Below are 12,273 nucleotides of genomic sequence, written 5' to 3' on the forward strand. Positions count from 1 at the left end.
GAAAATATTCATGCCAACTGTTGTCAATTTAAACCTCTTGTTTCTCATGTAATAATAATAATTTTAAAAAAAAAATTCTATTATGTACTTTGGACCACAGTTTTTTTTTTTGTTTTTTTTTTGGATCGCAGTGAAATCTTCATAAAAAAAATTATTAATTATTATAAAATTTTAAATCATGATATGTTTGTTTTCCGTGTACTGGCATTCATTGATTTGTTTGTTGTTTTACTTTTTATGTTATTGTATTATGGATGTATAACACTATCTACAGGCTTCTTGTGATATATAATACATCCTAGAGCACACACTCAGACATTAAGTTAAAATCTTGCATCTTTATTTATTTCTTCGTTTGTTTGTTTTTATAGCATTTTCTATTTTACTATCTATAGTTATGGTTTATATTGATCTATTTTTTAAAAAATGTTTGGTTTTTTTTTTTTAATGAAATTTGATTTATACGTCATGGTTGGACAGAAGATGGCAGGACTACGTTTCCCATCAGCCACGTTATCTCACGTATTCGCGACACCCATGTCACATGACTGTTCCCACCTGATTCACATTGTGGGTTAATGAGCACTAGCATTTAAGTCACGTTTGTGTGGCACGCTTGTCTAGAGTCTGTTATGAGTAGCGTCTTTATAGGTTGTTGAAGCCACGTGTTCGCACGTGTATGTCATGCTCGTCGGTGTTCATGTTACGTAGTCCCGGTCGTTTTTCACGTGTTTGCATCCGTCGCCAACCGATCCGTGACTGTCGTAGCCTCTGGTTCGAGGCAAAGACTTTCATCGTATATGGAAGTGAAAGTTGTATACTGATACGTGTATGTGTATCCAGTGTTATACCGTATTGAGATATCTATCTATCTATCTATCTATCTATCTATCTATCTATTTGTCTGTTTAGACACCCTCAAGTACACACTGAGTGAGAGTTAGTGAAGTGTTTTGGGTTTTTTTTAACTTGTTGGAAAGAAAATGATGACACAAAAGAGCAAAAATGAGTTAGACAAGTAAAACAGTTTGTATTTGTGCTCTATTCTTCTCATGCTAAGAGAGCTGCACGTTGCAGGCCCCGTACAGAACCGCGTTTTTACACTCAGAATCGAACACACAGGGCTGGGGGTGGAGGGGCAAACAGGTAAAAGACAGGCTGCTCCCGGGGCCACTCCCAACACACACACAAAGAAAACCAAAAAGCAAAAAAAGTCTGGGTAAGCATTTTTTTTTTTTTTTTTTTTTTTTTTAAAAAAAAAAAAAAAAAAAGAAAGAAAAAGAAATATTTACAACCAATATAATAGTGAGCAAAAACATTTACTGTCATATATGCAGCTACAGTAAAAGGCCATCACACAACCTTTCAATCCCTTCTATACAGGTTTCATATTCAGAAATGCAAAATGCTTCCCGTTTTGATCCTGCCGAAAAATTAAAAAAAAACGGATCTACCGTGGCAGCTCAGAGAGGGAGGAGGGGAGGGGATGGGATGTAGGGGGGGCGACGTCGCATCACAAGGTCCAAACATTTCAAGCCCCGTTACAAAGACGTATATTGTCTTTACGAGTATCCGTTCCAGCTTAAATTAAAAAAAACATACAGATGACAAGGATTTTTTTTTGTTTGTTTGTTTGTCTTCCTGTAAAGTATTAACGTTTAGGGGGAAATTATCCGGACATCATCATCATCATCATCATCATCACAGGCCCCTCAGCCTACGAGCTCGATTTTGCAGTTCTCTTTTTAATGAATTTGTCTTTATTTTTCTCACACCCAAGGCAGAACGCTACGGAAAAAAAAAACTCAAGACTTTTACAGTTTTACAGTGACAAAAAAAAATGCTTTTTAAAAAAAATGTTTAAAAAAAATCGAGACCCACCGTTTAAATTTGGACTGCAAAATTAAACAAACAAACAAACAAACAAAAATATTTAAAAAAAAAAAAAAAAAACTTTTTTTTTTTTCCCCATTTTTTTTTTTGTAAAATGCCCAGGCATTCTCCAATATTACAAATACTGGTATACTTTTACAGTAAACAAGAAAAAAAAAGTCATATATATATTTATATTTATATATTTATATATATACTAAAACCCCGTCACCAAAAAAACCAATATACACATAGCCACTGTGGCATTCAGAGAAACTTTATAAGCAAAAAAAAAAAAGAAAAAAAAATACTTGTTTGTTTAAAACACACATACACAGAAATATCATTTTACCCTTGTACTTGTTTCAATACTGTAAACGTATTTTAAGACAGAGTGCACTAAAGTCTTTTTTTTTTTTTTTTTTTTTAAAGTTTCTGTAGTTCCTGATGTTCGTCCAGTCTCTTCCTTGTCTATTTGTAGCAAAAAAAAAAAAAAAGAACAGAAAAAAAATGTAAATAAAAATAATATTAAAATAAAAAAAAAATACAAAATTCTGGAAAACAATGTACAGTTTTTATCAAGGGATTCGGTCATATCCTGAAGTGAAGAAATACACATATATGCGTCTATAATGTATATAGTGTGTGTGTGTGTGTGTGTGTGAGTGTGTGTGTGTTTGTTCTATATGTACAGTACATATCTACAAACACATACACACCACTATTGTGCTGTTTACTCTTGATCAAGAATCTTTATTCAAGAATTTATTTACGATCGCCGATCCGTTCCATTCATTTATTTATGTATTTATGTATTTATTTATGTATTTATTTATTTCTTAAGAAGCAGATTAGATCTACGGACATTTTATAGATTTTTTTTTTTTTTTTTTTTTGCACACACGAAAAAAAAAAGAAAGGAAAAGGAAAGAAAAAACCGTTGCATTTTTGTCTTTTGCGAGACAATAAATAGGAAGATCAGTATTCAGTATTCAAGGCACACTCATGTCAAATTGATACGGCAGTACAAAAACCGTCCAAATAAATTAATTTCACTTTTATAGTGCCGGTGTTGTGAAAGCCAAGCCTTGCAACACGGGCACTCGAATCTCAGATGATCCCTTTCGCAAAACTAAAAATCCTTTTTTTTTTTTCAGCGTAATTTCTTGCTCAGAAGCCGTTTTCTCCGTGAAGTCGTGAATGCACAAAACAAATCATAAAGTGCGGGGACGAACTGCAAAGAGCTGCGGCTGATTTCTCTCTTCTTTTTCTTCTTCTGTCTTTTTTTTTTTTTGGCGGGGGCGGGCGGGGCGGGGCGGGGCGGGGCGGGGGGGGGGCAGGGGAGGGGCGGGTTCTTAAACCGTGATATCTCCTCGATTCTATAAATTGTTGGCCCTCGTGTGGTAAAATACGAATCGAGGTTGTGATTAAGGTGATGGGAGTGATCGTTGAGAGAGAAAAAAAAAAAAGGGGTGGGGGGGTGGGCGGAGGAGGGAAGGAAAGGGGAGCTTTAAAAAAAAAAAAAAAAAAAAATCAGCTGCGCATTCTTTATGCGTGTTGCTACTTCAACTACACATCACAGGAAGTCCTGAATGAGAAGAGAGAAAGAAAAAGAAAGTCTTACTGTTTTCGCTTAAACAGATTAAAACATATTTTGTTTTTTGTGTTTTTTTTCCGTGCATACGACTTGTGTCTGTATTCACCTTTACAGTACATTATAAATTTAATTCTCAAAATGATTGGTATATACATACAAATGCACTTTGACATATGATTAATGAGTGTATGACTGAAAGCTTTCCGCTAATCTGGCTAAATCGGTTCGGCGTTTCGCCCGAACGTTCATCAATGTACATCAGATCATTCGAATCAGAACTGCTAGCTAAGATAATAATAATAACTAGTATTTCTCCTGCATAATCTTCGATATCAACCCATGTAAGACCGTATGGCTGTCTGTGGAATGTCAGCGTGGTTATAATTAGCCGCGTTTATGTAAAAACGTGGCGCTAATCATAGCTAGGTAGGTAGTCATGTTGATAGTCGGAGTTCGCGCTAGCCGTCCTGCTCAAGAAATGTAAGCGCAAACGACGCAACGAAACGTCCAAACAACCAAAGAGTCGGCGTTCGAAAAGAGGTGGGGAAAAAACTGTTCTCGTTAATTGAGGTCGTACACCTGTTAGCATCTGAGCAAGAACTGAAGCAAAATTTTTTGCTTGATTGGTGTCGTCTGGATCGGTACTTAGTACCGGAACTACCTTCTCTCTCTGCGTTACGTAGAACCCGAGCTCCGCGATCCTCCAGATTTACCGTCACGTCCGACATTCAGTGCTACATTTCCTATTAGATTGACACGTCTGGAATGCGTTCACGCTACAAAGTCTAAGGATTGTTGTCCGCTTATATCCTAATATGACTAATCAAACCAACGAACAAAACAAAACAAAACAAAACAAAACAAACACAAAGATAGCTTTCTCAGTTTCTTTCAAAAAAAAAAAAAAATCGAAGATCGAACCCGGCTTCTCTTCAAGAAATTACATGTAGCTTAAATATACAATTTCATGAGCAGCGGCCTAAAGATCTCTCAAATTTGTACTCTGTCGTGGATAAAAATTCAATCTCAGGTTTTTGTTTTTGTCTGGGTTTAAAAAACAACAACAATAACAACAACAACAACAAAAAAAAATCACAGCATTTGAATTTAAAAGTAAGACAATGAACAAAAAAAAAAAAAAAAAAAAAAAAAGAAAAATGCACCTGCACATGCCAAAACATTACGAAATCCAATAAATACAGAAATTATTGCACAGTTAAAGGCTCCATTTAAACATCATCTAATTCGTCCATTGTTAGACTGACAGACTGGAAAAAAAAAATGCCAAATTAGGCAGTTTAGACCCGCTCCAATTTCCCTTAGCTTCTGTCATTTTTTCTCAGATGGCAGTTTCTTAGGCAAATCTAATTGAAATTATTATTATTATTATTATTATTATTATTATTATTATTTGAAAAGGAAAACAAACAGAATATCCAGCTACCCTCTTTTTAATATTCAAGGAATTGTGAGGCAAATGGGAAATCTGGCTTAGCTTCTCTCAGCTTGTTCAATTTTGACCTCGTTCGTCATCAAATGTTCGCCATGCCACTTTTTCATGTGTTTCTCTAGCGTGCTGTAGACGCTAAAGGGCATTTGGCAAATGTCACAGCGGTACACTTCCTTACCGAGCTGCCCATGCGTCTTCATGTGGCGGGTGAGCTTGCTGCTCTGCGCGCAGGCGTAGTTGCACAGCTCGCACTTGTAGGGCCTCTCACCCGTGTGGCTGCGCCGGTGCACCGTCAAGTTGCTGCAGTTCTTGAAAACCTTGCCACAGAACTCACACGTGTCGCTGCGCCGGCTCTCTTTAGAGCTAGGACGTCCTGGTCCCGGGCCCCCGGACAGATGAGGCGTGCTGCCACCGCTGGCAGTGCCACTGCGTCCAGAAAGGCCCCCGTCCAGCAGGTCCCCAGGAGGTGTGGAGAACCGCAGGCTGCCGTTTTCTGACGAGTGCTCGGAGGAGGTGGCGAAAGGCGATTGTCTGGAATCGGTGAAGCCGAGAAAGGGGTCTTTGATGAAGTGCCGTGACGCTGCATAACCCACCAGCCACTGGGAGTAGACGTTCTCAGAGGGGATTAGAGACGCTGGGGGCATGTCCAAGTCTTTCTCTATTTTGATCCTTTTGGAGGAGTTGGAGAGGCTGGGACTGGTGATAGGGGTGGGCTTGCGAGGGAACAGGCCTGAGAAAGAATCACCCGAGCCACAGTTCCTGCCGTTCACGGTGGCCCGCTCCACATGATCCATTTCCTCCACCACCGAGTCCTCATCTCCTGTGTCTCTCTGTCCATCAGAGCCCCTCTTTGAAAAGGGAAGCCTTTTACGATTGTCAACAATCAAGTTATTGTACTGCTGAATAGAGTTCAGCCCCACATTGTCTACCATTTTACCCAAGGAGAGGCTCTTCTCATCATTTGGAGGTTTGGAGCCATTCTCCCTGTTACGGCTGAACTCCGAGTCCATACTAAAGTTTGACTCGGGCCTACTCTCGTTCTCCAGTTCCTCCTCTTCTTCATCCTCCTCCTCTTCTTCATTGTCTGGCCCTAGTCCCTCGCCTTGGAAGTCACCATCCCTGTTTTTCATGGGATCTCCTGTGACGTCGCTAGTGCCTGGCTCAGGTGAACTAGTGGCAGAGAGACCATCGTCTGAGCGACCCGTCACTGAGCCGGGTTTGTGCATGTGGGTCTTCATGTGGCGCTTCAGCTTGCTGGCCTGAGAACAGGCGTGATCACACAGCTGACACTTGTAAGGCTTCTCTCCTGTGTGGCTTCGCCGGTGCACTATCAGGTTGCTCTGGAACTTGAAGGTCTTCCCACAGAATTCGCAGGATTTGCTCTTGTCCTGTGTCTGAGGTGGCGTGGTGCTGTTTGGGGGCATTGGTGGCAGTGGAGGGGTGCTCAGGAAGGGTGACTTGCGGTTAGGCTGGAAGGGGTTGGGATTGAGCAGGCGGTGCATAGGGTTGGCACGACTGGGTGAGAGCGGAGGGGTGGAGTTGTTGTTACCTGCCAGCTCTCGCAGACGGCGCGAGAAATCCATGGACTGGGTCTCCATGGCCATGGGTGTCAAGCGCATCACTCTCTCGAAGGCACTGGGATGCTGGGAAATCAAACCCATTTCCTCGGCGCTAAGGCGTTCCAGGCGATGGGGATCTAGGTGGTGGCGTGGAGGGGGGCTAACAAAGGGGGGGGTGTTTGGGAGACGGTTCTCAACGAAGCCCGGTGTGGGTTCTCGAAGCAGTGGCCCAGTCATCCGGAGCAGATGGAAGGGGTTGTTGTCCCCTAAGAAGTTGGTCAGAGGGGACTGGGGTATGGACTCAGCACCAATAGGAGGAGGAAGAGTGATCCGTGGAGTGAGCGACGTGTTGGAGCCATTGGGTTCCAGGTAGATGCGGATCCCGTGGGTGTTCTGGGCATGCTGCAGGAGGAACCAGGCGCTGGGGAAGGGTTGCTTGCATGACGTGCATATGTAGCTCGAAGGTTCATCTCTACCTGCAAGCAAAAAGAAGACAAGAAAAAGAGAAGTTTTTAGTCATTTGTGTCTAAACGAAGAAACATTTAACGACACCGTCAAAACTGCGGGAAATTCTGTATATGTGCTAGCATGATTTTAAATGAAGCATGCGGTCTCCGAGCAAAGCGATGGGATGTTTCAAAGAACAAGCTTCGCTCTGGGGCGTTTGACATGCTTCAAAATTTGCCTCACACCCTGGGCAATAGGCACAGTCTCACTCATCACGCTGCCCTGTGAAGAGCACTGCACACACTTGACAAGCTCGTGACAAGAGCATTTCCATACTCAGGCTCTGATGGGTTAGCACTGTGGGAACATGACATCTCCTATAGCAACTCGTCTTTAATCTTCCCCCTCGCAAATGACGGAATTATTAGCGCTGCAACGTTCTAAACTCGGAAACCCCTCGGAGCGTCGAGGTCGTCCTAGGATGCCAAAGTAATATGGCACTAAATTGCAAAAGAACAACTTAAACTGTGATTTAAGGGACTCTTATCACTATCAAACAAATAAACTTGTCCCCTCTGGGAAACAAATAAAAAAAAAGACCAAAAAAATGGGCCCATCAAGATAAATGGTTTCTAATAAAGTAGGGAAAATACTTGCAGAGATTTAAGAGGCTGTGAGGGTGAGGGTGAGGGTGGGGGGGGGGGTAAAAAATCTTGCTAAGTTTGTTATTCCATGTCAAGGTCTTTGGCATTTAAAGTAGCTTAAGGGTATTATTTGCTCTTCCATTAAGAATTTCTCTGATGTTATTTTATTTTTTTTTTTCTATTATCACGTCCCCTGAAAAGCCGTCCACCCTTTTAATAACACCACATTAGCAGAACTTTTTAACCAAACACGCTGTTCTCTTGAGTACAAAATACTGCTCGGAAACAATTCCTCGGCATGGTGTGGAATGGCAAATTAACCACCAAATTGACCTCACACTCTTCCTCCTAGCATTTTAAAAGCAATTATTTGTTAAAATTAAAAACCCCAGTCACAGTGTTTTGATGTGTTGTTTTGGTTTGTTTTTTTTTCTTTTGCAAAACGGTTGCATTTCAATAGAGGAGGAAAATCATGATCAGATCTTTAATGTGTGTGTGTGTGTGTGTGTGTGTGTGAGACAGAGTCATGTTAGCAGGGGCACTACTAGCCCCCTTCTGTACCTTTAACTACACATGACTAATTGATGAAGGTGCAGGACGAGTGCACAGGTCCGCCAATGCAAAGGGGACTCGTTACGGCGGCAGCACAAACAAGGCCTCTATAGCGAGCGTACGGTGAAAAAGGATGCTAAACAGTCAGGCTCACTCCTGAGGGACCGCTAAGGGAAAAAAAAAAAAAAGAAAAGAAAAGAAAAAAACGATACACAGAGTGGAAATGGTAATTGTGTGCCCGGAAACGAGTTCCATTTATTTACCAAATGAAAGCTTGGTGTTCTGACCTAATGCGCCAATTTAATACATGCAGGAAAACATATGCTGCTGTAATTGTTCGGGTGTTTGATTCCGCGCGCGTGTTTATGAGGGTTTTCCTTGAATGCACCACTGTGTGTGTGTGTGTGTGTGTGTGTATGTGTGTGTGCGTACGCGAGCAGAACAATAGGACCACAGTGCACACTCAGCTGAGAGGAGTGAGGACAGGGCTGGTTGACTCTGATCCATTGTGCAGGATCAGAAAGAGCAGATCGGCTGAATGGCTCGGCTCTGGCCTTTCGCGTTCCTCTACACGCCGCTCGGAAAAACCTGGCGCGCCTCTACAATACGGGTTTACGCCGCCCTGACATTGTGTTCATCGCCTGAACAAGAAAAAAATGAAATACCAGAACGTTTTATGTAACAAATCTTGCCAGGATAAACACAACAATGTATGAGCGTGGAAAATAAGCAATATATCCCTTCATTCTTTTTCTTTTATATATATATTATATATATATATATATATATATATATATATATATATATATATATATATATTACATTTTAAATAAATTTCATGCAGAAATATTTATAGTAACATTTCTCTCTCTATATATATATATTTAAAAAATTGCTTATATACACATAAGTGGATTTTTTTTCAAAATAAACACGCAGATATATATATATATATATATATTTTTTTTTTTTTTATAAAGTTTTGCATTCTCATGAACTGTAAAGCATCGCCATGATCCACATCAACATCATTATTATTATTATTATTTTCGATCCTCTCACTGAGAAACGAAAATGAAGCGTGAAAGTTTTTCCCGCTCATTATGCGCCCTTTTGCGTTTAAGGAGAGCGAAGAACACAGCTGTTCGCCTCTGCGGTGTGTCCTGTCCTCTACAGAGTTCAACTTAATTACAGTGGACGGAGCATACGCTTACACACAAAGGCCATCCTTTATTATTTATTTTTTTTTCCCCCTTCTAACAATCACACACACACACACTTGAAATATTCACACACTATTCAGCTATTCCGCCTTCTTGTTGTTTTATGGCTGGGGCTTTGAAAAGATAATGCTCCATGTAAAGGAGGCCTGGACATCTTGAAAACAAGCTGGCTTTGTGTCTAGTGTGTGTGTGAGAGAGAGAAAGAGAAAGACAGAGAGAGAGAAAGAGAGAGATCGAGAGCGGGAGTCGTGTGTTGTTTTTCGCTAAAGCGCTTAGTTATAGACTACTAGTTCAACTTCTTTCAGACCGAACAGAAGTCATCAGGGAGCCGAATGTTCATTTCTGCCCCACAATTAAGACGAATCAGCGGCCGCTGCCCGGGATGGTTGTTTTGTGGCCGTGAGTTTATTGAGGAGTGTTCAGCGTCTGCCCTCCCGGGGGGGGAATCGCAGTCCGACGCAGATGGCAAATAAAGTATGCAGCCTGAGGCGAGAGCACATTATGCTAATTCTAATGTCAGCTGTACTTTAATATACAGCTCTATTTAATCACCCCATTATTTCACATTTCCATATGAAAAAAAAAGAGAAAAGGGGAGAGAGGGAAAAACCTGCACCGCATCCCGAACACCGCATCGTCTCCCCACGGTCTTTGTGTCAGCGCGAGACGCTTTAGCTTTTTTTTTTTTTACCACCCGGCCTTGTACTAACCCCCACACACACACACACCCACATACATATGCATAAACATGCATAAACATGCAAACACATGCAGGAACAAATGCACCGACAAGCATATATATATATATATATATATATATATATATATATATATATATATATATATATATTCACCTGCATGTTCTACGTTTATACAGGATGGACAGAAACCACAAATACCAGGACAAGTGATTCATAACAGCACCCATCTTCGGTTATATAATGTCACCGAGCACCGTGCGCATCCTTAGGAGTGTTATTTGAATTATTTGAACGCTTTTTAATCATTATAAAAAGGCAAAAGAGCTACTTTGTACTCCTCAGCTCTTACAAGCGGAAAAAAAAAGAAAAAAAAAAAGATAATATCGGAATAAAGAAAAGATCGACGAGACGGAGGCTGAGGCGCTAATTCGTTGTCCTAGCGTCACAAACACGGATAATGACTGACAAGCGGCAAGGCACCATTTTTATTTCTCACAAATAAACACACTTCTTAATAACGCTGGCTAATCATTAGTATGATTTCCAAATTTCCACTGAATTATTATTATTTTTATTATTATTATTATTTTTTTTTTAATCAAAAGCAAATAAATCCCGGGTTTTAAAAAAAAATAAAAAATGACACCTGAAGTCAGGATGTGGATCATCGCTCGCCGATTGTTATTCATACCAGTCTTAATAATCAGATTTTCTTCCTTTCTTTTCTATTCTTTTCTTTTTTTTATTAAATAAACGAGGTTACTTGAAATTGTTACTGCGTCCAAATTCGATCGCGGATACAGGACCGAGCTCATGAGGAAGGTGTTCTCATTTTCATTCATTTGGCTTAAAAGTAAGCAGATAGTTTGGTAGAGAGAGAGAGAGAGAGAAAGAGAGAGAGAGAGAGAGAGAAATAAATGGAACGGAATTGTAAGGCGAGGACAAAAGAGGAGAAATCTCCTGGAATTTCAGATTTCCACACAATGAAGCCTGCTTCGAAACTGAATAAAGAGGGGGAGGGAAAAGGGGATATAGCATCCTTTAATGAGGTGCTCATTGGCTGACATTGGTTTTTACTACGGGGACTTCATTTAGGCTGTCATTAAGCTATTATCTAGCGTAAAGAATTTCGCCGTGCTGTAAGTAGCGTGTTGGGTCTGGAAGCCTTTTCTCTCTCTATTAGTGGAAGCGTGCCGCGCTGGCCTGGACTGCTGCCTGTGTTTTGTTTGGCTGTGGTTCACACACGGCTTTGGCAAGAGCCTCGTTGGACGGCTTACAGAGGAAAGAGGGAACAGCGAGCGCAGAAGAGAAAGAGAGCGAGAGAGAGAGAGAGAGAGAGAGAGAGAGAGAGAGAGAGAGAGAGGATCGCTCAGTAGCGCGTTGGACCTATAAGGGAGCTGAGCTTCCTGCTTTTGGCATTTACACTTATGGCATCCAAATTTCCAACAGAAACGCCTGTACAGTAAAAACAGATCCATGCCTCCGAGAGCACGGCCTCCAACATACAAGTGCTTCATCGTGGTCCGGTTTCGTTTCATTTCACTATTTAAATGTGTTTAATCAAATAAATCAATTGTACAAAATAAATAAATAAAATAAAAAAATAAGGAAAAAGATACGCACCAGTATAAGGCGTACGTCATGTCATTGTGATTCAAGATCATTTGTGAAAGATTAGGTCAGCAAATCATTATACTATAATTGGATAAGATATCTAAAAGTAAATCTTACAATGGTGTTAATAATAATAATAATAGTAATAATAATAATAATAATAATAATAATAATAATAGTGTTCCCAGTTATTCATAATTTACCAATGCGTTTACACCGTACATTTGATCGTTAAATCAAAATGTGTATTTTGCTCTTTCAGGAATCCCAGAAATGACACGGGAAATATTTTTTGGGATTATTTTGTCGCGAAACTGGAAGGGGAAAAAAAAAAAAAGTTTAGGACCGAGTTTGAGAAAGAAGGAACAAATGAAAAAAAATAAATAAATCTATTTTCCCCATCACTTATTAATGAAGTTGAATCGCAACAAATGTAAATTCCCAGATATACAGCCTATGTTTTGTTTTGTTTTGTTATTAATAATAGAAAAATCACATAGATGTCGCATGATTGTAAGGTGGGATCATATATATACATATATATATATATATATATATATATATATATATATATATATATATATATATATATATATTTTATTTTTTAAAATAAT

General features: G+C 40.0%; 1 protein-coding gene across 2 annotated transcripts in view; it reads right to left on the minus strand.

Annotated features, from left to right (window-relative positions):
* Positions 1–3,223: 3,223 nt before the first annotated feature.
* The window catches only part of bcl11ba (BCL11 transcription factor B a), a 58,071-nt gene continuing 49,021 nt past the window's right edge, over positions 3,224–12,273 (minus strand). Inside the window, exons 3-4 of one of the 2 annotated variants that reach the window (XM_053632517.1) lie at positions 5,098–6,954; positions 3,224–3,460 (exon numbers count right to left, since the gene is read on the minus strand). In XM_053632517.1, the coding sequence (XP_053488492.1) occupies positions 3,438–3,460; positions 5,098–6,954 (1,880 nt within the window). In that variant the 3' untranslated portion in view covers positions 3,224–3,437. Of the gene's footprint in view, positions 6,955–12,273 lie in introns of both variants that reach the window. The other variant, XM_053632516.1, reaches the window with a different exon arrangement.

This window comes from Ictalurus furcatus, chromosome 9 (genome assembly GCF_023375685.1).
Source record: "Ictalurus furcatus strain D&B chromosome 9, Billie_1.0, whole genome shotgun sequence".
Lineage (NCBI taxonomy): Eukaryota > Metazoa > Chordata > Actinopteri > Siluriformes > Ictaluridae > Ictalurus > Ictalurus furcatus.